This window comes from Parambassis ranga, chromosome 18 (assembly GCF_900634625.1).
Source record: "Parambassis ranga chromosome 18, fParRan2.1, whole genome shotgun sequence".
NCBI classification, from domain to species: domain Eukaryota; kingdom Metazoa; phylum Chordata; class Actinopteri; family Ambassidae; genus Parambassis; species Parambassis ranga.
Genome location: NC_041038.1, coordinates 1,653,057 through 1,676,237, shown reverse-complemented (window position 1 = coordinate 1,676,237; position 23,181 = coordinate 1,653,057). Strand labels below are relative to the sequence as shown.

General features: G+C 42.5%; 2 protein-coding genes across 9 annotated transcripts in view; one reads left to right on the top strand and one right to left on the bottom strand.

Moving 5' to 3' along the window:
* The first annotated feature begins 13,080 nt into the window (after positions 1-13,080).
* On the top strand, positions 13,081-16,430 carry mad2l1 (MAD2 mitotic arrest deficient-like 1 (yeast)). Its single transcript, XM_028429514.1, has 5 exons — positions 13,081-13,237; positions 13,950-14,096; positions 14,419-14,539; positions 14,981-15,084; positions 15,189-16,430. The coding sequence occupies exons 1-5, from the start codon at positions 13,174-13,176 to the stop codon at positions 15,359-15,361; spliced, it is 609 nt and encodes a 202-aa protein (XP_028285315.1). The 5' UTR covers positions 13,081-13,173; the 3' UTR covers positions 15,362-16,430.
* Positions 16,368-23,181, bottom strand: part of pde5ab (phosphodiesterase 5A, cGMP-specific, b) — a 65,924-nt gene continuing 59,110 nt past the window's right edge. For all 8 annotated transcript variants that reach the window (XM_028429509.1, XM_028429513.1, XM_028429512.1 and 5 more), the window contains exons 17-22: positions 21,428-21,528; positions 21,021-21,098; positions 20,432-20,495; positions 17,981-18,055; positions 17,734-17,817; positions 16,368-17,659 (exon numbers count right to left, since the gene is read on the bottom strand). In XM_028429509.1, the coding sequence (XP_028285310.1) occupies positions 17,540-17,659; positions 17,734-17,817; positions 17,981-18,055; positions 20,432-20,495; positions 21,021-21,098; positions 21,428-21,528 (522 nt within the window). In that variant the 3' untranslated portion in view covers positions 16,368-17,539. The remainder of the gene's footprint in view (positions 17,660-17,733; positions 17,818-17,980; positions 18,056-20,431; positions 20,496-21,020; positions 21,099-21,427; positions 21,529-23,181) is intronic.

Below are 23,181 nucleotides of genomic sequence, written 5' to 3'. Positions count from 1 at the left end.
TAAACTTTGCCTGCTCACTATACACACAAATATAACCCAATGACTGCCTGGGAACAAGTACAATAAATGTGTGAATAATTTCATGTGTGTGAGGGGGGGTTGACTTAAGGAAATCTGAGTCAGTGAGGATGATCAGAAAAAACCTCTGTGACATCTGCTTTCGCCACCCTTTAACCTCTCCCCACTGAGGAACAATCCATCTGCTGTCCTGGCTCATAATCCCACTCATTCTCCAAACACACACACACATCCTGGTAACCAGAGTCATCTTATTTGCTGGGTGTAGCAGCAGTAAGAAATATGGGGGTTTTCCATCAGTGCCAATGTGGTGATCAAGGGCCAAGATACAGATCCTGGTGCCAGCCAACAAGCCCATTACTGCACATCTGAGGTATGTGAGATGCAGCTCTGCAGGACCACAATGTAGGCTGGCCTACATGCATGAGATATGCTAGAAAGTGGCGCAAGTATCCAGCTGACAGACCGAGTTCATTAAACGTCAAACCAAGAACTGTGGTCAGCAAGTACTTGAAGAAAAATGGTGTAACCACACATGTCCATGGTCATTTTATAGGATCAATGGGCTAGATAATTAACTTTGAATGATCTTTGTGGTGGTTCTATATTTATAAAGTTATGGTTGTGAATCTGTGGAAAGCTCATCTTTAGAGCTCATATATTATGAATAAAGTGAGAATGATCGACATGACATATTGGGTAGAGATGGCATTTTTGGGCTCTTTGAACAGCTCCATCCTTCCAACTAAATTCATGGGAAATAGGAATACTGGAGCCCCACATGGTGTCAGGAAAATCAAAATAGAACCAAGATTTCTGGATATTACTGCTTCAGTCATCGCAGTCAAGAGCCTGGAGGTGTTCAAGTACCTGTAACTGGTGTATAATTGTTCAGATGGGAGGTATTACTCTAATAATTATTATTACTGTCATTTCATTTTTTTTTCAGATTAACAATTTTTCAGATGAATTTACAAGAAAAAAATCTTTGAGAATTTTTTTAAATTGTGCCTTTTTTGTAAAAGCTGAGTTGTAAATTTACAACCCAAATATTGCACTTTATTAGTTATATTATATCATTTGATGCATGATTGTTTCACATGTAGTGTATCTGTATCTGTAATCACAAACAGCAGTGTTACCATTTCTGTTGGATGAGCTCTTTATTAATATTATTTTTTGTGTATGTGGAGGAGATGGGGTTGGCCATCTTAATCATGCAATTTATATCATATATCATTTATAACATTTGGAACAGATTATGCATAAGGTTTCTCATGCCACGAGGAAACCACACTCCTAAACTATAGCTCCAGTCTATGAGCCATCTCAGCCTTGTCTGACACGGGTGCCAAAACGAAGCAGGCAGCACTAAAACGTCCTGCTCTCTGCACAGCACAGTCAAAAGTAATAGCTTCATGTTTCAAGGCAGTTATAGATCAGAGGTGTGTTTTTGATCAGATGTAGTTGATGCTACAAGCTGATTAACTGGCATCCCACTACTGGTACATGCCGGAGAGAAGTCTGCGTGTACCAAACTTCAAGGTGAAGCACGATGGTAGCATCATGCTGTGTGGTTGCTTCTCATTAGCAAGTGGTCAACATACACAAAAAAATAAGAAAATGTGTCCTACTTTGACCTTCTGGGTTATTGAGTTGCATTTCACGTGTTTGTGTAAGTATAACTCTGATCCGGTAGCAGGGCCCTCATCGCTAGCGTGGCAAAAATAGAGGCACATTGGTGTTGGTTTGTGTAAATGCTGTTACCACATAGTAATTTTTTTTCATTCCTGTGGCCCAGCGTGAAGTCACTAAGCTGCACAGGTCTTCTGTGATGCATGGCTGCTAACAGCACTTTGAGGCTGTCATCAGATGTCAATCTCATTGACAGCACAGAGATGTTGAAGCAATATTTTTTCCCCCTGTTTTTTCTCTTATGACTAAGCTTACATTTCTATCAGAATATGTCACAAATTTCTTCACATATGTTGCTGCATATGTGCTGCAGTTCTGACCATTAACAAGCAGCATTGACCTCCACACACTTCCTGTCAGTGACCCAGCATGCCCTTTGGGGATCAAAGGTTACCACTGGACAGATGTTGATCAGTTCTCTTTTTACTCTCTCTCTCATACACAGCCACACACAGAACATAAACAGGGTCTTGGCATCACAGCAGAGGACTGGAGTGGTGAGCTGATGAAAAAAAATCCAGCAGGAGAACCAGACGTTATTTGAAGAGCTGGTACATAATTTGCATGATTATTATAACAGTTGCAGATCATATTTTGATAACTCTGATGTTGAATAAACTCTCTTGATTCCAACGCTGCTGGGAAAAGCTACTCTGCTTGCTCAAGCTACTGGTAAGTAAAATATTTACCGACAAAAATACCGTTTGTCAACCACAGTTCAGGCCGCAGATTGCAGCATAAACATTGTAGGGGTGTAATCTGTCATGTGCAAACATTTTCTTCCCTTATGGATTAGTATACAGTGGCAAAACAATACCAGCCACAGGATGACTGAGAACTATATGAAGTGGGGCAATGATTCTGATTCAAATAGAACCATCTTGTACTATTCTTTCATAAGCTTATTCTAGCTAGACATACAGACACCATGGCATGCATGCAAACTGATTGTGGAGCTCATCATATAAAGAGATTCAACTATTGGATGCAATCCAAAAACTATCATAATACATTGCAATGGGAAGATAATAATATAAAAATATACATAAAAATAATCCACGTTAACAAACAGACATACTAAAGCTACGTAAAAAACATTCAACAAGTATTGGGCCTGTGTGTTCCTACTGCTGGTGCTTCCTCTCTAGAACTCCTTTTTTGAGTTAGAAATCTGGAAAGGTCATACCCAAACTGAATAAATGACTACCCATTATATAATATGGGTGGGAAACAATAACACTGTGCTGTAGTTGTAAAGTGTTATAATATCAGACTGGGATTGTTGTCCCAGTTCAGGCCAAACCACAGTGTCATTTCATGACATGTGCTACATCTCATTCTACCACTAATCAGTGCTTGTGGTGAGTGGGTGATGGAATGTTTTGGAGCAATTAATGTGAGTACAATAGATAAGAAGTCCTGCATTTGTATTCCAAATTCATAGTAATTGCACACAGTTGAGGCAGTGATGGTCACACAGACTCTGTGGGACTAACTTGGGCTTACTCACTGAATCTCACTGCTCCTGGACATTAGAGATCATGGTGTCCACAGCGGTGTGTTCCCTTGGGAAGCATCCATTTCCACCTCCTCCTCCACTCCTGCCAGAGCTGCACAGAGGCTCTGTTGTGTCGCACCAAAACAAGTCCTGCAGCTCCAGCTTCAACAGTAGTGTGCTGCATTGCCATGCTATTAATTCAACTGGTATAAATCGAAAATGAATGTATCCACCCTCTGGATTATTCTGCTGCAGTCTAATTTGGTCTGATAGTAGCACACAAAAATGTAAGGTAAGTTCATTGGTTTATTTTGAAGCTGTTGCTGCTTCCTCCTGGAAATCCAACTAGAACCCACAGACTGGCCAGGCAAACATAATTTTATTATCATGTTTAAGTGTTTAAGTACCTGTGATATTCAGAGATCAGAAAATGACTTGGCAGCAAGGGTCACAATGCACCAAATAAATTCCACAATCTAAAGGAGTCCACGCACAGGTAGTCAAGACAACCACAACAGACAAGGAGCAGGCAAAGAGTCCAAACTCAGGAGGAGGGCTGGATCAGGATCAAAAACAAGCAGGAGTCATACACAGCATATCACAACAAGACAATCTGGCAGATAGTAGTGAGCAGCACGTTCATACAAGGTGAGTGATTGCTAACACAGGTGAGAAAGTCAACAAGGGAAGGAAAAAGCTAACAACATGGCACTAGAACAGCTCCCTTTCAAAATAAAAGAGGATGTCCAACTAGACCATTGCAGTACAAACTACAAAGAATATATATTATTTATATTTATTTAACAGCAGTGAACTGTCAGCAACATCAAGATAATCTTTAGTTGGAATTAACTTTAAAACGTCATCCTTTTGGAGGTTTTTGAAAAACAAAACACTATCAGTTTTTATCCCTGTGGGTCAGGAAAGTGCAGGCGTGTGACTGACAGATAGTCTGCAGGTCAGAGGGCAGAGTTTGGTGGGTTTGGGGGATAATTACACCTCCCCTCTTTTTAATAACGTCTAAACTAACCTTGCACAAAGGAAACACACATCAGACCTGCCAGGCTATTTATAGACACCCCTGCGCATGCTGGTCCAGGTTGGAGATGGAGAGGTGGGCTTGGAGCTGTGTGTGTGTGTTGCTCTGACACATATAAATGAGCAGTGTTTCTGTGTGGCACACTGACTTTCTTTCACCATACATGAACTGTGCTAAAAGGACTTTTTCACTGCCATGCTCTCTCTCACTGGATACAGCACACTGCTATGATAACATTCTGTGTGTGTGTGTGTGTATACCTCACATTATGATGGATCTACGGGTGTGTGGTTAAGACGTTGGTCAGACATTAGTCTGACATATCAGTGAAAACACACAGAGCACTGGATGTAAACAAACACACATGCACACTTTTTTGCATTCAAGCAAACTTTACCCAACACCACATTTGGACCATCAGTCTGTTTGCTCTATAGTCTTTTTTTTATAAAATGAAACATTTTTATCTACATGAAGAGATTTTGTGACTGTGAAATGTTTACCTTCTGCTTTTATTTGCCAAAAAAAGGTCTGAATAAGACATTTTAATCAACTAAATACATCTTTACAAGACAAATATTTTGATTTTTTTCCTATAATTTAAGGCTTCTTAGTACAAAACATAGACATTTATATTTTTATGAGGCAAAAAAAAAAATAGACAACAATCTGAAAATAAATGAAGCTCTTAGCGCAGGTTCAAACAGGAAGACTCTGATCTCTTCATCATTGATTAAAGCATGCCATTCACCAATCTTCTCTCTATCTGCATCACGGATATCTCTCTCTCTCTCTCTCTCTCACTCACTCTCTCTTGCCCCTCACTCTCCCATTCTGGCCAGGTGAATAATAGAGAGCACCTCCCTCACCAATCAGCTGCCGGCCCGTACCTCACCTACCCAATCACGGCTTAGCAAAAAATGTAGAATTCTTTCGTCTCTCCTTCAGCTGCCTTTCAGCACCGCCAGATTCATGCCAGTTCAAGGCCTCCTCTCTCCTGCTCTCAAGCCTTCTCCACCACCACCACCACCAGGTTTAGACCCGGGGGGACATCTGATTCAAAGGGCCTCTCCTCCTGCTCTTTCCCCCTTTCTGATGTGGTCATCACGTCGGGGTCTAAAATGCCAAAGCACATTCCAATTCTTTGTATCACAATAAATGTACTGCCATTCAGGCACCTGAGTCTCTCCTGATGGAACTACTTTTAGGAGACTTGGAGCAAACGGTTTCCTTCTTTAGAAGTCTTGGATCTCCAGAGAATTGCTCCACAGGAGTGATGACATCACAAAGTGCTGACCACTGAGCTCCTTCGTCAGGTATCTTACATTCCACTCGTTCTGCCAACACAGACCTCACATAAGACGGAGGCAGGCAGCGGCTACACAGAGGCTTGTGTTGTGGTGTTGGATGCTTTACAAGAAGACCAATGGATAAACTGCTCTGTTACGACAAGCAGCATCCTCCAAATGGCACCTATTATGTTATTAAGCTCTCTGATTACATTGGCTTTTTTGGCCATGTGAAGCTTCATGTTGCACCAAAGCTACTATTAAATAATGGCAGCACAGTAGTCCACATGCAGAAATGTGGCTAAGCAGAGCCAGCTGGTTTGTGTTTGTGTGCCCTCGCTGTTGCGTCAGCGCTGCAGGGACGGAAGAAGGACAGATGTGCCAGAGGAACTGAGAACCCCCCCCCCCAGTCATGACACATTTATCACATAAATTAGAAAGAGTGCAGATTTTTAAGTATGATCATGCAGAGAAACTTTTTGGAGCACTTCATTTGGACACGACTGGTGTTTCTTCTGCTAAAGATGACAAACTGAAATAACAATGCGATGAAGAAAGAAAGGAAGATATACAGCACCCTCAGGAGCTGGAGTCTACAAGGCCCCTGATGATACACTGTGGAAACTCTTAGAATGTATAAAATCATTTCACTGCTGCTGGCTGACAGACAAAAACAGCTGCCAAACAAGGGGCGGCTCCAGGGTCGGTCAGCAGGGGCCCGGGGCCCAGCAGCAGCATTTCATCATGTTCAGCATGAGCAGACAAAAGAATTATTCTGACTTTAATCCTAACATTTGCACTTCAAAGCCATAATCCTAATACCAAATCTAATTCAAATGCATCAAGTAATCCCTGGACTGTATATAAAGATGGATGACAACAGTGAAGCCAAAATATCTCAGCTGCCATCTTGGAGCAGGAGTCCACATGATAGAGATTGATGAAGAAGCTGCATCGTCCCTGCAGTGGATTTTTCCGCTGATCATGATGTTTCTTCCCCTTTTGTGGCCAAAAATAACTACTATAAAGATGAACACATCAAAAACTGAGGTTTTGAATGCACACAAAAAATAGCTAATAAATCAAGGTTTGTTTTGGCCTCCATATATGGGGATCATATCATCCATCTTTATATACAGTCTATAGATGGATTTTTCACAGCATATCCCAGGATTCCCTGCACACTGGTGACTGAAGGGTAAATTTTTAAGTGTTAACATCAACTGGAGGTTGCTAGTGGTGTGATAACAAATATTCAATCAAATGTTACACTGTCATAATGCTGTGTGTGTGTGTGTGTAGATGGAGCTGCACAACCCCCCCCCACCTTTGCCTTCATCTGTCTTCGTCTGTCTGCACCGCTCTTTTGGCAACATGACACATTGGTGCGGATTGACTGGACAGCTGTCCGTCATTCTGTGTGTGTGTGTGTTCTTTGATTCAAGCACCAAATGTGGCAGTAAAATTTTAAAAATGGACATTTTGCTCTGTGCAGTCAACACAAATTTTAAAGCACCCAAAAAAGGAGAGAAGAGCTGACAGGTGGCTGTCTGTGTTAAGAATAGATTAGATTATAGGTTATAGGCAGTGAGGGTGATTGGTGATGGGTTAAGGGTACCCTTAAAATGGATTAAGTCTGACCTCACAAACCTCTCCTGACTACATCCAAAAGTAGTACCGATTGGGTGTCAAAATGCTGGCTCAGAGGCCACTAGACCAACCGTCACAAGGAGTCATACAGCTACAGCGAATGCTAACATCTCAAGAGCATGTAAGCGCTGAAGTTCAAGGCACCACTAAAGGTATGAGTGCAGCTGTTGTTATAACTTTATCTGCCTCATTTCTAAAAAAAAAATAAAAAAAATACAGTACACTCAATGTATCCCACAATGCATAATGAAAAGTAGTATAGAAATGATGGTCTACATTAGCAATGTGGACTACTTGACAGAAATGACAGTGCTGGATGCAGGACAAATGAGAGCATCGTTTAAGCAAAGCTGGAAAAAAACCCTCAAAAATAGAAAAACTGAACATCAATATACAGCGACAAAACCAGGTAAAACCAGGCTGGGAACACAAGAGGGACAGGGGAAGCACATGGACTAATACAGCAGGTAACCGGACTCAGGTGGAAACAATGAGGGCAGGCAGCCAATCACAGAGAAGCAGAGCATTTTAACATATAAATGCAGTGGACAAAAACATCCACAGTTCACCCAGGAGGAAGTCAGAGACGACAGTCTAAAATAAAACAGCAAACTAAGAATCGTAACAGCTACGGCTTGGCATCTGACCCACTTTTGGAGCCGCTCTCTAGTGGCTTGTTTCAAAGTCCTTAAAAACACTATTGTTATGTGCTTAATGGGTTTATTGACACAGATTGAGAGGTATTTTTACAGCTTTGTGTTGGGCTGGCCAGGATGGTAAACATTAGGTCAGTTACCTTAATTGAAGGTCTGCAGTGCAGCTTTATGATAACATCTTGTTTAAAGCAAAAGGACTGGAGTGTGTTAGAGCCTGCAGACATGTGTGAACTCTAACCATCTCTGTAGAGATGTATACATGCATGGGGGAGACTTCCTGTATGTAGATGTAGGGCAGGTGGCCTAACAATGTCTGTATATGCTCTCATCCCAGCCACTATCTATTAGAGTGTGTTTACTCTGGACAGCTCTCTGTCTGTCAGAGGCCTCCATGTTTAGATACTCTGTAATGGGGTTGTAAGTCGTCGTATAAACTCACTTGTAAAAGGAAGAAACTTCTTTATGAGAAGAACACAACCAGCAACTTTACAAGAAAAGACTTTTTATAGGTTTGAAGTGATAAACTTGACATACTTAGAATAAATATGCTGAAAGCTGTGGCCCCACTTTGCCAACAGAAAGTCCATTTGTAAATATTAATATAAGTAACTACAGTGTGTGGTGTGCTTGCATTTGGTTTGTGTGTCTCCAAGAATACAGGAATGTGTGTGTGTGCTTGCGTGTAAATGAGACATGAAAAGTCTTTTGCAGAGCTCCAGCTGTTTCACATGAGGAGCCAGAGAACACGAGGCACGAGGCCAGACCACTGCAGCATGGCGGCCCCAGCCGGGACAAACACGGCACCTACAGGACGACGATGTGTGGCGAACACCTCGTTACACTGTGTAAGGGCCGCACCTCATCATGTTCCGTGCGGCCCATATGTCGGAGATGCTGCTGATGTTATGAGGGGCTGCAAATTACAGCTTATCAGAGTAGTCAAAAACATCATCAGGATTTCCAAGGCAACTGGACTGTTTTTGAAGATGTTTCGCCACTCCCCCAAGTGGCTTCTTCAGTTCTGCTACTATTCTGGTTCGGAATCTGAGTTTTATGTGTTTAGGACCTCTGTGGGTGGATCTTGCAGGAGCTCACATGCCTAAGATCCCTCTAGTTGGCTAATGGTCAGAAAACGACCAGAAACTGTGTCTGGGCCATGTGCAGGACTAGTTGACGGCCCATCGTGAGAGTTTGAGTGGGAGTGAAGTCTGCTAGGAAGGGATGAAGGGACAGAGTTGTGAATAGGTGAGAGCTAAGGCCTCAGCCCTCCTCCTCTGTTTAGAGAGGGTTTTTTCAATTTCACATAGATGGCTTCTTTGACTCCTCGTTCATGCCATATGTCCTCCCTGTCTAGGATTTGGACATTATTATCCTCAAAGGAATGACCACTGTCTTTGAGGTGAAGGTGAACTGCTGAGTCTTGTCCTGAGGAGGTGGCTCTCCTGTGCTGTGCCATCCTTCTGTGTAGTGGTTGTTCGGTTTCACCAATATAGAGATCAAAGCATTCCTCACTGCACTGAACTGCATAGATTACATTGCTCTGTCTTTCTCTGGGAGTTTTGTCCTTGGGGTGGACCAGTTTTTGTGTAGAGCTGGGCTTAAAGTGTACTGGGATCTGATGTGGAAAATTGCATTCAAAATCCTTCTGAGTTATACCTGATATATAAGGGATGACAATGTTTTTCTGGCGTGACTGGCCCTGTTCTGGTTGGGCTGTCTGCTGTTCTTTCCTTTTGCCAGCTTTCACCAGGGCCCAGTTTGGTTAGGCGCAAGTTCTGAGAGCTGTGTTTACTTGTTTTTGCTCCTGGTTCTACCTTCTGTGTTGTGTGATGTTGTAGGGGGACGGTCAGGGGGCCAAAAACAGTCAGGGGTTTGGACCCTCCGGGGTCCGGGTGGACGCACAGCAAGGACAGGGCTGCGGACCCTCCGGGGTCCGGACTGAAGACCAGCGAGGAAGGCGAGTTGGACCCACCGGGGTTATGGCAGAAGCTCGGGAGTGGTCCACTAAGGACAGGACAGGAACTCGGAGGAGGTGACCCTCCAGGGTCCGGGCAGAAGATCGGCAGAGACAAGGAGGACCCTCCAGGGTCTGGGCAGGAAACCAGAGTTGAGGACCCTCCAGGGTCCGGGCAGGAAACCAGAGCTGAGGACCCTCCAGGGTTCGGACAGGAAACCAGAGCTGAGGACCTTCCAGGGCCCGGCCAGAAAACCAGAGCTGAGGACCCTCCAGGATCCAGGCAGGAAACCAGAGCTGAGGACCCTCCAGGATCCAGGCAGGAAACCAGAGCTGAGGGAGGACCACTGGCGTCGGGACTGGAGACCAGAGACAAAGGACCACCGGCGTCGGGGCTGGAGACCAGAGGCGAAGGACCACCAGGACCAGGACTGGGACTCAGAGGAGGTGACCCACCAGGGACCGGGCAGAAGCTCAGGGGCGGTGGACCACCACGGTCAGGACTGAGGTTCAGGAGAGGCGGCCCACCAGGCCTGGAGCGGAGGTTCAGGAGTGGTGGACCTTCAATGTCATGGTTGGAAGCTGGGGACGGAGCCCCACCAGGGCTAGGGCCAAGGCTAGAAGCCAAGGATCTTTCGGTGACCGGGCTGGTCACTGGGGCTGAGGGTTCTTTGAGGTTCGGAAGGGAACCCTCCACAGTCAAGGTTGGTGCCGCCATCAATCCAAGGCAAAAGGTATCCACAAGCTCGGCGGATGGTTCCATAGAGGCAGCACCGGAAGAACCACCCATGGGTGGCTCGGGAGGAAGTGAGGTTGCCAGATGCCCGCCCTCTGCTGGCATAGGGGAATACGACATCAGCAGGAGGAGGAAGGAAGATGCAAAATAATCTTAAAATAATAATAAATAACAGGACGAATAAACAATATGAAAACAAAACAAGGATCAAACACAGGATCATGACATTCTCTCTCTGTGGGTATTGTTTGTGCCTGGTGTTGTAGGGTCCCGATGACCCCCAGCTTATGCTCCAGTGGGTGGTGTGAGTCAAAAAGTAGATATTGGTCAGTGTGGGTTAGTTAAACTCCGCCATCTGATTGGTGGAGTCCGGTTAGAGTACTTAGCCATCTCCCAACTATCAGTTCACTCCTTCTGTCCGATTCATTCCTCACTAACAAACTGATCTCAGATCTCAGAACTCAATTATTATTTGATTATTAAAGCTAATCAAATTAGCTAACAAGCAACAACATATATTTGATGGGCAACACACAATTTGTCTGTTACCTACAAGTTTCAGCACCAGGGCACATTGCTTGACCAGGACCTTGCACTCCCAATGTCCAACAAACTTTAAACTGCAGCAGTGACAGTGTACAGTAGTGACAAAATTTGCAATAACAGTAGGAGACCCCCCACTTTGCAAGTATCATGCATTTCTAATGACAACAAAAGCCAACTAATTTATTACATAATGGTGATGGATACTAAACTGATGGGGGTCCTCTGAGTTTTTGCCTGGGGCACCAAGAGGCACCTCTTGTGTGATTGCAGCATCAGCCCTCCATAGTTAGCAAGTTAATAACATGTTTACTGCAGCTATCGGCATCACTTGCTAACTGTCAAAGGTCTAAAATGCTGTTAGACTCACTGTACAAGGGGCCACCATCAGAGGTAGATGGCTGATTTCCTAATGGAAGTAAAAAATCTGTTGATCTGTTTGCCACATTCCTTGGCTCTCCTGGGAGGACTGACTGAGGTTTGCATTTCCAAGCAGAGAGAACAAGCAGAAGACATATTATTTTCATGATGCCAGACTGATTGTTGAGGGCTCAGAGCCAGCACCCACAGTCTCTGCTATGAAACATGACTATTTCAATATAACACCATAGATCTGTTAGTGTGAACCAGCAGAGCTGTTTAATGTTGGCTTTCACACTGACATATCAACACTTGGATGAAGTTCAAAAATGACCACAAGGACACTGACACTACTGGAAGAATCACAGCTTGTACAACATCTATCCTAGCATGAAATTAATTGCTTATAATTCAAAGCAGGCATACAGACTTAGGATTCATTGCAACTGATAAAAGTTGGGTAATAAACATAATATGTAAAAAAATGATTAAAAATATATTAGCTTTTCTTCAGACTGAGCTTAAAATCTGACATGAAAGTCAGAATGTTGACTTTCTCCAAACTCTGTGATTAAAACCCAACAAGATTCTGACATTCTAGAAAAAACTAAAGACAATAATGTTATAGATTGAAAAAAAAGTATTCTCCGACTAGGTTTCCTTCTTACTTTCATCACAGAATGATATGAAACTGTTTTTGATTTCAGGATTCAAAGAATCAGGATTCAAAGAATCAATATATATATCAATATCACCGGCACTTATTCATATGACCAAAGGAGGGCGCATCGCCACAAGTTCTGAGAAAAAAATTGAAACTGAAAGTCACAATTCCAATTTATTCACCAAAAAAACTAACTTTGAAAAAAAAAATCTAAATTCTAAGATTTAGGTCAGACTCAAAATAAAGAAAAATAAACAAAACAATCCCAATGTATGGTCGTTAACCCTCTCTTAAGTTTAATGACACACCGCCTCACTCTTTTTTACTTTTTTTTACTCTTATTTACAAATGTAAATATAATGAACCCAAAATGTGCATAAAAGCAACACAAAGGTTAAATGTGTAGGCCTCACAGATGTGGTAATGGAATGACAATGTGTAGTGTCCATGGGGAGGATTGTGTGTCAGTGGGAGTGTGAGGCCAGCTGCTGGATGGGCCACAGCCTCTCTGTGTTTTTTAAAGTGGTGGGAAAAGTTGGCTGCACTGTGTCAGGCACACCTCAGGGTCCTCGAGGGGTGCAGGTCCTGGATGGATGGCAGACAGGGCACTTGGCAAGGGGCACAGCAGTAGCAGATGTTGATAATCATGGTAGATCAATTCAGTGATGGCAGTTTGGCTTCTGTGTATGAGAAGTCAGTTCATATTTGTCTGCATGAAAATTTATTGTTGAATTATTAAATAATTCTATGTTTTTTAATCCTTTTGAAAGTTCAATGTAAAGTATTAAACACATTTTACAGTCAATCATTTGCTTTAAATATTTAAAATAACCCTAACAGAGACAGTAGAAAACTACGTAGAAACATTCTGTTGTTATTCACTGCCCTCTAGTGTCGCGAAGTTGTAAACGCATCTTGACGTCATCAAATATGCGCCGACATCCTTCACGCATGCGCAAAGAAATGATGTGCAGCTGACTGATTTCAAACTGGACGGCGGGTAGAAGCCTAGAGCGAAAAAAAATACAACAAAGGGTTATTGTCGATAATTTAAGCGAAAGTGTTACAAAAATGACGAGCACACTGAAAGGAATTACTCTCAAAGGAAGCGCGGAGCTGGTGGCTGAGTTTTTCTGTAAGTATTTGTGTTTATTTGTTTTAGCAGCCCGTTGTGAACGTTTTCAATACGCAGACACGCAGTGCTAACATGCTACAGTACTGGTGTAGTTTACGTTTTCAGACCAGCAAGCGGAGCTGCACAAAGTATCCGAAAATAAAGTTTGTAGCAGAATTGTTTTCAACAATTAAACCTTATTTCTTTGATTTAGCAAAACCTTTCAATTTGTTTTTGTAAAAAATGTACATTTTGAGTTAAAACATTCGTAATGGAGAGCACCGCCTACCACGGGCTGCGCTGGTGGACAGGAGCGAGGCACAAAGCTACATGTTAGTTGAAATGTTAGCATGTTTTTAAAAACCATTTAGTCTCCACTGTCTACTGAGGTGTTGCTTAAAACAGTTTAATTCTAAATGTATTCTATGTGTTATATCTCAAAGCAAAGTTGAAGTAGAACTGTATACTAGTAAACTCTACAAGCTGACTTTACATATCTACTAGCTACAGTTTAGCTAACAGCCACATTATTCACACACCTCATTTCTATTACACCGTTTTTAAATATAATTTATGATGCCATATATGTAGTTGTCGCCATATATATTTGTGGTTACGTAGTACTTTCATACTTTGTTATACTGTATTTTCCTTTATATTTGCATGATTTGATGCCTGGTTAGCTGCTTCAGTGACTCATGTTGCCTGTGTCCTTTCCTTCTTCCCTCCACAGCATTCGGCATCAACAGCATCCTGTACCAGCGGGGCATCTATCCTCCAGAGACCTTCACCAGAGTCACCCACTATGACATGAGCCTCCAGCTTACCACTGATCCCAAGCTGAAGAACTACTTGACTGATGTAGTGTCTCAACTTAAAGGTGGTCGCTGCCTTCTTTCCTGTGTTAAAGCTTCCTATACATAACAATGCACAATGTGCAGGTCATTTGAACTGAATGAGTTATCTCGCTGTGTTTCCCTAAAATCTCTTTAAACTTGATTCACATAAATCACACATTTTAAATTACAGATAATGACAATTTATGTTTCTTATAAAACACACAGGTGGAAAGTAAATTACTACATGTTTTAAGTGACATCAGCACATCACTGGTATTAAATGTGTATATTTGACTGTACCTGTGTTGTCCTGAGTGAAGAATAGGACGTTGTATGTGATCCCGTTTTTTTTCTGTATTGCAGAATGGCTGTTTGAGTGCACAGTGCAGAAGCTGGTGTTGGTGATCACATGTCTGGAAACCAACGAGGTGCTGGAGAGATGGCAGTTTGACATCGAGTGTGACAAGTCAGCCAAGGAGAGCAGGTCAGCTCATCTACTCTGTTCTCATAAATGTCTGAGAGGTTCTCCTAAAAACTTTATAGCAAGTACTCCTCAGTGGAAATGACCGCTTTTAAAACAGACCTTTCACAAAGACACACATACTACAGCAATAAATGATACCAAGTTCTATGTCTGTCTTAACTCTGCTCACATTTAGCAAGCATTTTTAGAGTCACATACTGACACCAGATCACATTTTGTGTGAGTGTTTGTGTGCTGCTACATGATTGGCTGCAGGTGTTCCCAATGAAGTGCATGGTTTGTGTTTTTTAAAAAATGGGAGACTTCACCGTCAGCACACAGGCAGCTGATTGTAACAGAAGACTGTAGCAGAATAGTCAGCTGTTTCATTCATTCAGCTGATGTACATACATGCTGACTATTATTTGATCTGTGTGTTACTTGTGCTCTTGTGTCACCCAGTGCTCCTAGGGAGAAGTCCATTAAGACCATTCAGGATGAGATCCGCTCTGTCATCAGACAGATCACAGCTACAGTTACTTTCCTGCCACTGCTGGAGACCCCATGTGAGTAACTGCTCCTAAACAGTTCTAGCAGCAGGCTAAAATTACTTTCAGTCATTGACATAAGATGACAGACACTAATCATTTTCCCACCCACTTCTCTGCAGGTGCATTTGACCTCTTGGTCTACACAGACAAAGACCTGGAAGTCCCAGAGAAGTGGGAGGAGTCTGGACCACAGATTATCGACCAATCCGAGGAGGTGCGTTTACGCTCCTTCACCACTTCCATCCACAAGGTGAACAGCATGGTGGCTTACAAGAAGATTGACTCGGTTTAAATCTCTGAACTACATCATCTGTATATAGCACCAACCACTGCCCCTTCTCATAGAATCCAGTAGATTTTACACTGTCCTGCTGTACCTCTTTGTCTATGTTCCTGTTTTAAAATGTTATTAAATGCTTTTTGCATTTTCATACAAGATCTGCATGGTGACTGTCGTTCACCAGTAGGTGGCAGTGCTGCACAGGGCTGAGTGGACAGCTGCAGCACACAGGACTTAAAAAAAGCATATTCTTTAATGGGTAGTAGCTCTGACATCACAGTGTTCAGTGCAGATGTGAAACATGTTCTTTATATCACAATATCATTATTTAATCTCCTGCAGAGGTCTTTTGTCTTAAAACAAACATCAACTTTCTGGTGTAATGTGCCCCTATGCTCATTTATAAAACCAAAAATACTCAGGTAGTAAAGCACAAGGGGTCAGACTACAGGCATGTTTGGTACAGTCCTGGAGACACAACCACAGATACAACGGTGCTATCTGTTCAAAAATGTTTCAGCTCATACCGGAGTGTTTATAAAATGCATGTAGACATCCGCAAGACATTTAATCCCTGACTGCCAACTATTATTCCTGCTTTCTAAAAGCAGGGAAACGATGTCTTCTACGTTGGAAGGTGCACTGTTCTTACACAAACATGGTCTGATTTCCTCTAAGCAGATTAACTAGAGTATCCTGGGAAGATCAGTTCATGTCATTATTGTAGCAAAGCAGTTTCATATGGTTACTGTAGTTCCCTACACTCTAACACTGGTGGACTGGATATCACTGCCATAAACAATCAGATATTTATATATATATAGCTATACCTTTTAAAAATAAAGCCTTCTAGGTTTGAACCGATGTGCTAGTGAGTTAGTGAAGTGAGGGAACTCTTCATTTAATCACTGAACAGTCCAAGACGTCCTGATGGCAACACAGCATCTTTACAATATAAAACCAGACCTGTACAAACAGCTTTTTGCCGTGGAGACTCATTAATGGGTGCGGAGAGATGTGAGGAAATAAAAATAGGTTCTTTTCTTTAATTGTGAATTGGTCCTACTTTATCACAACAAGGCAGTGGAAACATCTAGACCCATTTCCATTTGAAATAGCAGGTCTAGTCTTTGGCTCTTTTTTTTTTTACATTGTGAGAAAAACACATCAGATTCTCAGATAACACAGTACAGTACATTTCCAAATGTCATGACAGAGTTGTTCCTAAGAAAGGTCCTTCAAAAAAAAAGCAGAGATTTGACTTTTATATGTATGAAAACTACATTTCCTATATAAAGAAGGTGTGCTCTTGACAAAAGGATCACCATACAATATACTCTAATAAATATATAAAACAAAAATAAATATGCAAATAGTTAATAAGTGGAACAAAAAATGTACGAAAGACTCAAACCCACGTGGTGTGTGCGTGCTATGAACAAAGACATTTAACAAGCTTATCAGGTTATTGTGACACTATGTAAAGTATACGTATATACCATCTTGATCGCTTGTGTGAAACCATTCAAGCGTTCACTACCTGTGATAGATAGTGGTGGGTGAGACTTCAAGATGAAAGCCACTCTGTGCAAAAATAAAAATGGCTATGGTAATAAATATAGCTTAGTGCTGACTTATTATCTCTGGTGAGTGACAAACAGAATGGTGACGACAGGAAGACGGGTCCTACAAAACTTTGCTGAAATGAGCATGACCTCTGAAACGAGGCTGTCACGTGTGAGCACGTCATAACTTTGTGTTTTATTTAGGGATTTGTTTCTTGTTTTTGTAGCTAGTTACTTTACCTTCTGCTGTGATACATGCTACATCAAGTCTTGCCACTGTGCTAACATGTAGCTAACGCACCTAGCATGTCAGCAGAAAAATCTATGTAGCCAATTGTCATAAATGTATGCTAACATGCTAAAATGACAACACCCACAATTAGCATTTAGCTCCAAGCACAGCTTCTTTATGTGACCGCTAGCCGCTAACTTGCTAGATAAATACTTATTGTGACGTCCAACTTGACCTGAACCTGTTTTTGGACTTAGTAGGTAAATCTCTTTCAGTGCACACAGCATGTCATTTGTTTTTTTTCTAGGTATCACACTAAGTTCATAAAATTTTGTGAGACCAGGTTGACCCTGGGTGTTTGTGTGGATCGACAGTCCGAACTGGATTTTACGTTCACGCCAAGCCATTAACGAGTCCTTTCTCGCACTCTTCGGCCAAGTGCTTCCAATGCTGCCGGTTTATTCTGCATCCTTCCAGCAAAGGGGAGCAGTGCTCCGACATGCCGGCCAGGGTCTGTGACACCAGTAAAGACATTTCAGTGAGTGTAAAGTCATAAAAACACAACGATTTTACAGAAGATGATTTACCTCGTACAACTGAATGCAGATGGCATCGATGAAAGACACTTGCATGCTGGGGATCTTATCTCTTTTCTCTCGATTCATCAGGTCCTAAATGAAAGGAATAGAAAACAACTAATTTGAAAGGAAAAAACTACACCAGACAAGTACAAAATGTTAACAAAGGCCCCTAAACTGTGGGCCAAAGCTTTATTTATTAAGTCAAACAACAAGAGGACAGAAAGCAGTAACACCTGAGCTTCGTCATACTTACAATGGGCTCAATGTTCAACTCCTGCCTCTCCTTATCCCCTTGTTCAAAGAACTCTGTGGCCACCAGCTCTGCAACCTGGATCGGAGAGAAGGCTGATGAGTCAAACTCAAATACATGACTTTAAACTTCTATGAAGCTTTAGTTCATGAAAGAAAGAGAACTCTGCAGCACACAAGCTTCATAACAACATATGAGCTATGCTAATCACATAGCTACCCTTCTGGCACATTTGTAGTATGCTAATGAGCATCCTAAGGCTGATTTTGTGAAATAAGGGTTTGAAACTCTACCAATGAGACAACAGAATGACTCTCCTGCTGCTAAGAAACGTTCATAACTGTGAATGAACAGGATGGACAAAGGACACACAGACAGCTGGAAGGAGAAAGAAAACAAATGCACGGTAGAAGTCCGCCAAGAGAGACGTGCTCCGTTAATGTTCTCCGTCTGTTTACAGAGAGGTAAATGAGATCTGACTGCAGCCTCGGGCACCAATCAGAATCACTGTGTGTGTTGAAGCCATCTGCAGCTCCTGATTGAGTCAGTAATCAAGCCTCAGTGTTGTGCAGCTGCAGCCACGCACAGCTTATTATAGCTGACTAAAAGCAACACTGAGCGTAAGGCCGCTGCTAACCAGTGAGGCTAAGTGACTTTGTCTTTATTTACTTAACCTCATATTAGTTGAAACAACGCGTCCTCACAGCAGAATGACTGCAGTGGTCAGAGAGCACTTCATTACACTTCCAACAACAGCAACACAGACCAAGCACTGGATTTGTTAAAGTATTTCATGCTGTTGATCTTGGGGGATGAAATTTCTTATGTTCATCTGAGTGAATCTTAATGCAAAATGCACTCTTATTTTTCTACATTAGGAAGTCATATTTCCATTTGATTCTAGGTCACAGCATTGGTCACATAAATACATTTTATTTGTATCAAATATTTTTTATTCATGCTTTGGCTGGGTATGCGACCTATACTCAGGTGCGACTTATATATGAAAAAATATACAGCCTTGTGTCCTGACGTCCCATTACAGATGTAATGGTAGCTGTTCTGTCCCTCTCCTGATGGTTGTCTTCCACCTCCAGCTTGTCCACACTTTGCATTCCGAGCATAGGTGACGCGCACGTTCATGGAACGTGTCCTTGCAGCTGAGACGATAGGTCGACAGGTCGCTAATTCCAGACAGCTATAGGAGCGCACAGTAGTCTGCCTTTTACTCATTTACAGGTTGTTTATAGGAATTTCTGTGCGGTGAAGCTAATATTTTCTCTGCGCGAGGACTTGCGTGTGTCTCACTCTCAATGTCCTGCAGCCGCACCACTCAAGTTAAGAGGAATTCAAGAGGCAATGTTACGCTAAAAACGTAGTGATTTACGCTGGCCCGCTGGTGCGACTAATAGTCCGGTGCGACTTATATGGTTTTTTCTTCTTCATTATGCATTTTTTGGCTGGTGGGACATATACTCCGGTGCGACCTATAGTCCGGAAAATAGGGCATATATATATATATACACTGACTAGTGCTGCTTTAACTGTAAATGCTGAGTCACTTTTCTCTGTGAAAGTAGTGTGCATTCAACTGGACAAACTCCTGCAACGTGTGAACAGCTCAGTGTGAATAAAGTCAAAAAGTGTGTGTGCAGAGGACAACAAGACAAAGAGGAAGTTTCCACTTTGGCAGAGCACAATTTGTTAATTAAATCTGGATGAAGTGCCTCTGTGTGTGTGTGTCTACATTTGCATGAGAGTGCATGTTTACTGCCCTGAATGTTTTTTTAGATTGGGTCATCTGAGGACAGGGACACAGCTGTTTTTATTAATGAGCACTCACTTATAAACACACACACACACGAGTGTGTGCCTGTCTGTTCCGTGTGAATCCTAACGAGGTCCGGACTAACGAAGGTCACTAGAGAGATGAAACAGTAGGGACACTGCTCTCAGATGGCTGAGGATAAACCAAGTGTGTGTGTGAGTGAGAGAGAGAGAGCAAGAAGGAAGAGTTAAGAAGTAAACACACAAAGACACAGACTAGAAACGACACACAACTGATTGGGGTGTGACCTCATGTTTTGTAAAAGCACCAGGATGTTCACATTTCTAACTAGTCCTGAGTTGTGTGTGGCATGACTGATCTGCTGACGACATCACAAAATAACAACAATGCATCTCAGGTGTTGTGTCTACCAAACAGTGAGCTGGGTAAGCTGCTAAGCTAGCTGTGAACCTTTACAAAGATTTGTTTGGTAGAGGCCAAAAAAGGAAGCACTATCTTTGCTGCCCTCCTAGTAGAAAATAACTGACTTCCTTTTGTTAAACCTAGTGTCTGTTTTACCCCCAATGCAAGCCAACATTTTAGCAAAACATGTAGGTGTGGGCCTTCAACGTTCCAGCACAACACAGACAACAGAAGAAGAAGTAGAAGAGATATATTACTGTTACCCTTTTCTGCACAGGCCAGGGCTTAGTGATGGCTGAGATGTCACATGCAGTCATCAGCATTGACCTGCAGGAGGGGACACAGTGACACCTGTTAATTAGCACAGACACACTTCCTGCAGTGGCTCCTCTTAGCATGGCCGCACACACAGAAGCTGTGGTGCAGCAAGTGAAAGCATGAGTGCATCTCAGGGATAAAATAGAGACTAACATTTAGTGACTCCTACACTCCTACTCCTATTGAGACCTTCTCTGGTTGCCTGTATTTTTATGGATGTGCTCTCATGGTCATTCTGGTCCTCTCTGAGCTGACTGGTGTTTAGTTTGTGGGGGGGGGGGGGATAGAAAATAGTTCCATCACCTATCTCTGAGTGTCACTGTATCATCTTGAAATGAGCATGCCTCTGAATGCAATGCTCCAACTTGCTAAGTTGGACATTTTGAAATGGGGGCCCATAAGTAAGGAGCACCCCTGGAACTCAAGTGGACTCCTCTGGAAGCTGCCTGACTAGGTACCTTCCCTTATTTCCTTCATGGCTTTTACAGTGTGCGATCATTCGTCAGGTGTAAGTGTGGCAGATTTCGCACTCACCTCAGCAGGTCTCTGTGATATTCGTCCTCCCAGACGAACTGGTTGTTCTTGGTGAGCTCAAAGAACTCCCCTCGCCTCCTGACAACACACACATAATGTCCCAGCTTGTAATTATCCTCATATATATAACCCACTCAGCCCCATAACCACCTACTGTCTAGACTTAAGAGGGATGAGATAAGAGCTGGAGTCACATAGGTGGATGGATAAAAAGGGGAAAAAATTACCAAGTGTGTCTGTAATGTATTTATTATTTGTATTATATAAAATCCTTTGAAAACACTGAAGCCGCTGCAGAGTCAGCCTCAGCCACGCCACCCACCCCTGCCCATGTAGACTTCTCTCTCCTTTCCTCTCTGCCCCTCTCCTCTCCAGATTTCCATCTGGGCTTGACATGTGGTACCTACTTCATGTAGAGGGCGAGGTCAGTGGCCAGAATAGCCCTCTCAATCATCTTCAGAGTGGCCTTGTACTCATCCAAGGAGAGGCTGCTCAGGATCTGGTTCCCCTGTGGAAAGAGAAAGAGGGAGATTCTATTTCATGACTTCATGCATTGTGACTAGCTTGCCTTGACATGCTGTTGTTCATTGCTAGCAGCATCTGCTTCTTTGCTGGCAGCTAATTGTTATGCTAAATCTCATTTCGCCTGGTATTCGTATGCGTGTATGTCGACACATTATTCCATGCCCATTCCACTTGGAGTGCTTTTTAGAGTGCATTAATGCTTATCAGTGTGTGTGTGTGTACGTCTATCTATCGAGTCCAGCAGCAGTGCGGTTAAATGGGGCTGTGGAGTGTATTTAGAGTTTGTTCTGAGGCCATAAAGATCAGAGCGGGCTGTAAGTCACAGTATTTTATTGGGCCATTGGAGAGCTCCGTGGAAGGCCAGCAGCTGGGGAATGAGTGAAACAGGCGTAATAAATAAAGACAGAGACATCCAGGACATTGCAGCAAGTGGGCAACAGCATTAAAAGCCTGTCAACAGCCACTTCACGCACCTGTTCCCCAGCGCAGAGAGCACAGGCATCGCCGGGCTGGACGGATTTCTGCCGCGACCGACTTTGAAGACTCAGCCTGATTACGTGACTTCACTGATAACATTGTTTGTGGAGTGTTGCACTGCAGGTCCTCCATGATTAAAGGTTTTGTTTTTATTGGTTTAAGGACTGAAAAATCTGTCCGAGTCTTTATGTGAATAAAGTCATGCTCAGAGAAAAAAGTCAAAAACTGAGCAGCCACTTGAGGCCACCTACATGTTAAAATGCTGAACAGAAACAAACAGTACAATCTAGTGATTAGTTAATGATGACTATATGGCTCATTTCCTGTATGTCTGTCACTTCCATGCACCATTAGCAGACTAGCACCGCTTCTGAACAAGCCTCCATCTTTGTTGCAAACATCCTGGCTATTCATTTTGCTGGCTCAAGCCACATATGCTACATGCTAGCTCTTCCAGCTGCCATTGTCATTTTTTATACAATCCATTATGCATTTTAATTTATGTCTTAACTTGCTATTGTTCATTAGGCACACACACCTGCTGGAGCCAAACTCACTCAGGCCCCTTCAAGCTAGCTTAGCCTTTTCATTGTGTTCCAAAACAAATAAAACTTACTGATGCATGTTCAAATATTGTATTATATAAAAATAGTAGCGGACTTGCCTTGTTGGCTTATGTGATATGTAGTTTAGTTTTTGTGGTGTAGCCAATTCCAATATTCAGATTTTTAGGACTAAACCCACTGCTTCCATTGAGAGCAGGGTTCAGTCACTGGCAGAGCAGACTTGTAGCATTAGCCAGGCTTCAGTGGGTAAGAAGAGAGTGAGTGATCATGTCTCAGTTTTTGCAGTAGGTGTTGTAACCAGCACGGGAATTAGTGTGAAAGAGTTGGCATGAAGCAGTTCCCAGGAATTAAAGGCTTTGGTGAGGATATACAGTAAGCTTATTGCATTACACATAAAAATGTATTACTTTATACAGTCAGTATTTTCATTGGATTGTGGGCATGTTATTACATTACCAGCTTTTATTGCAATTTTTTATAACATTAGAGGAAGTTAATAAATTAACGGTTCCTACTGTGATGTTTTTGGCAGTGCCAGTGAATTCAGGCTTCCTCAAAAGAAACAGCACAAACAGCAGTCAATTACAACTTGG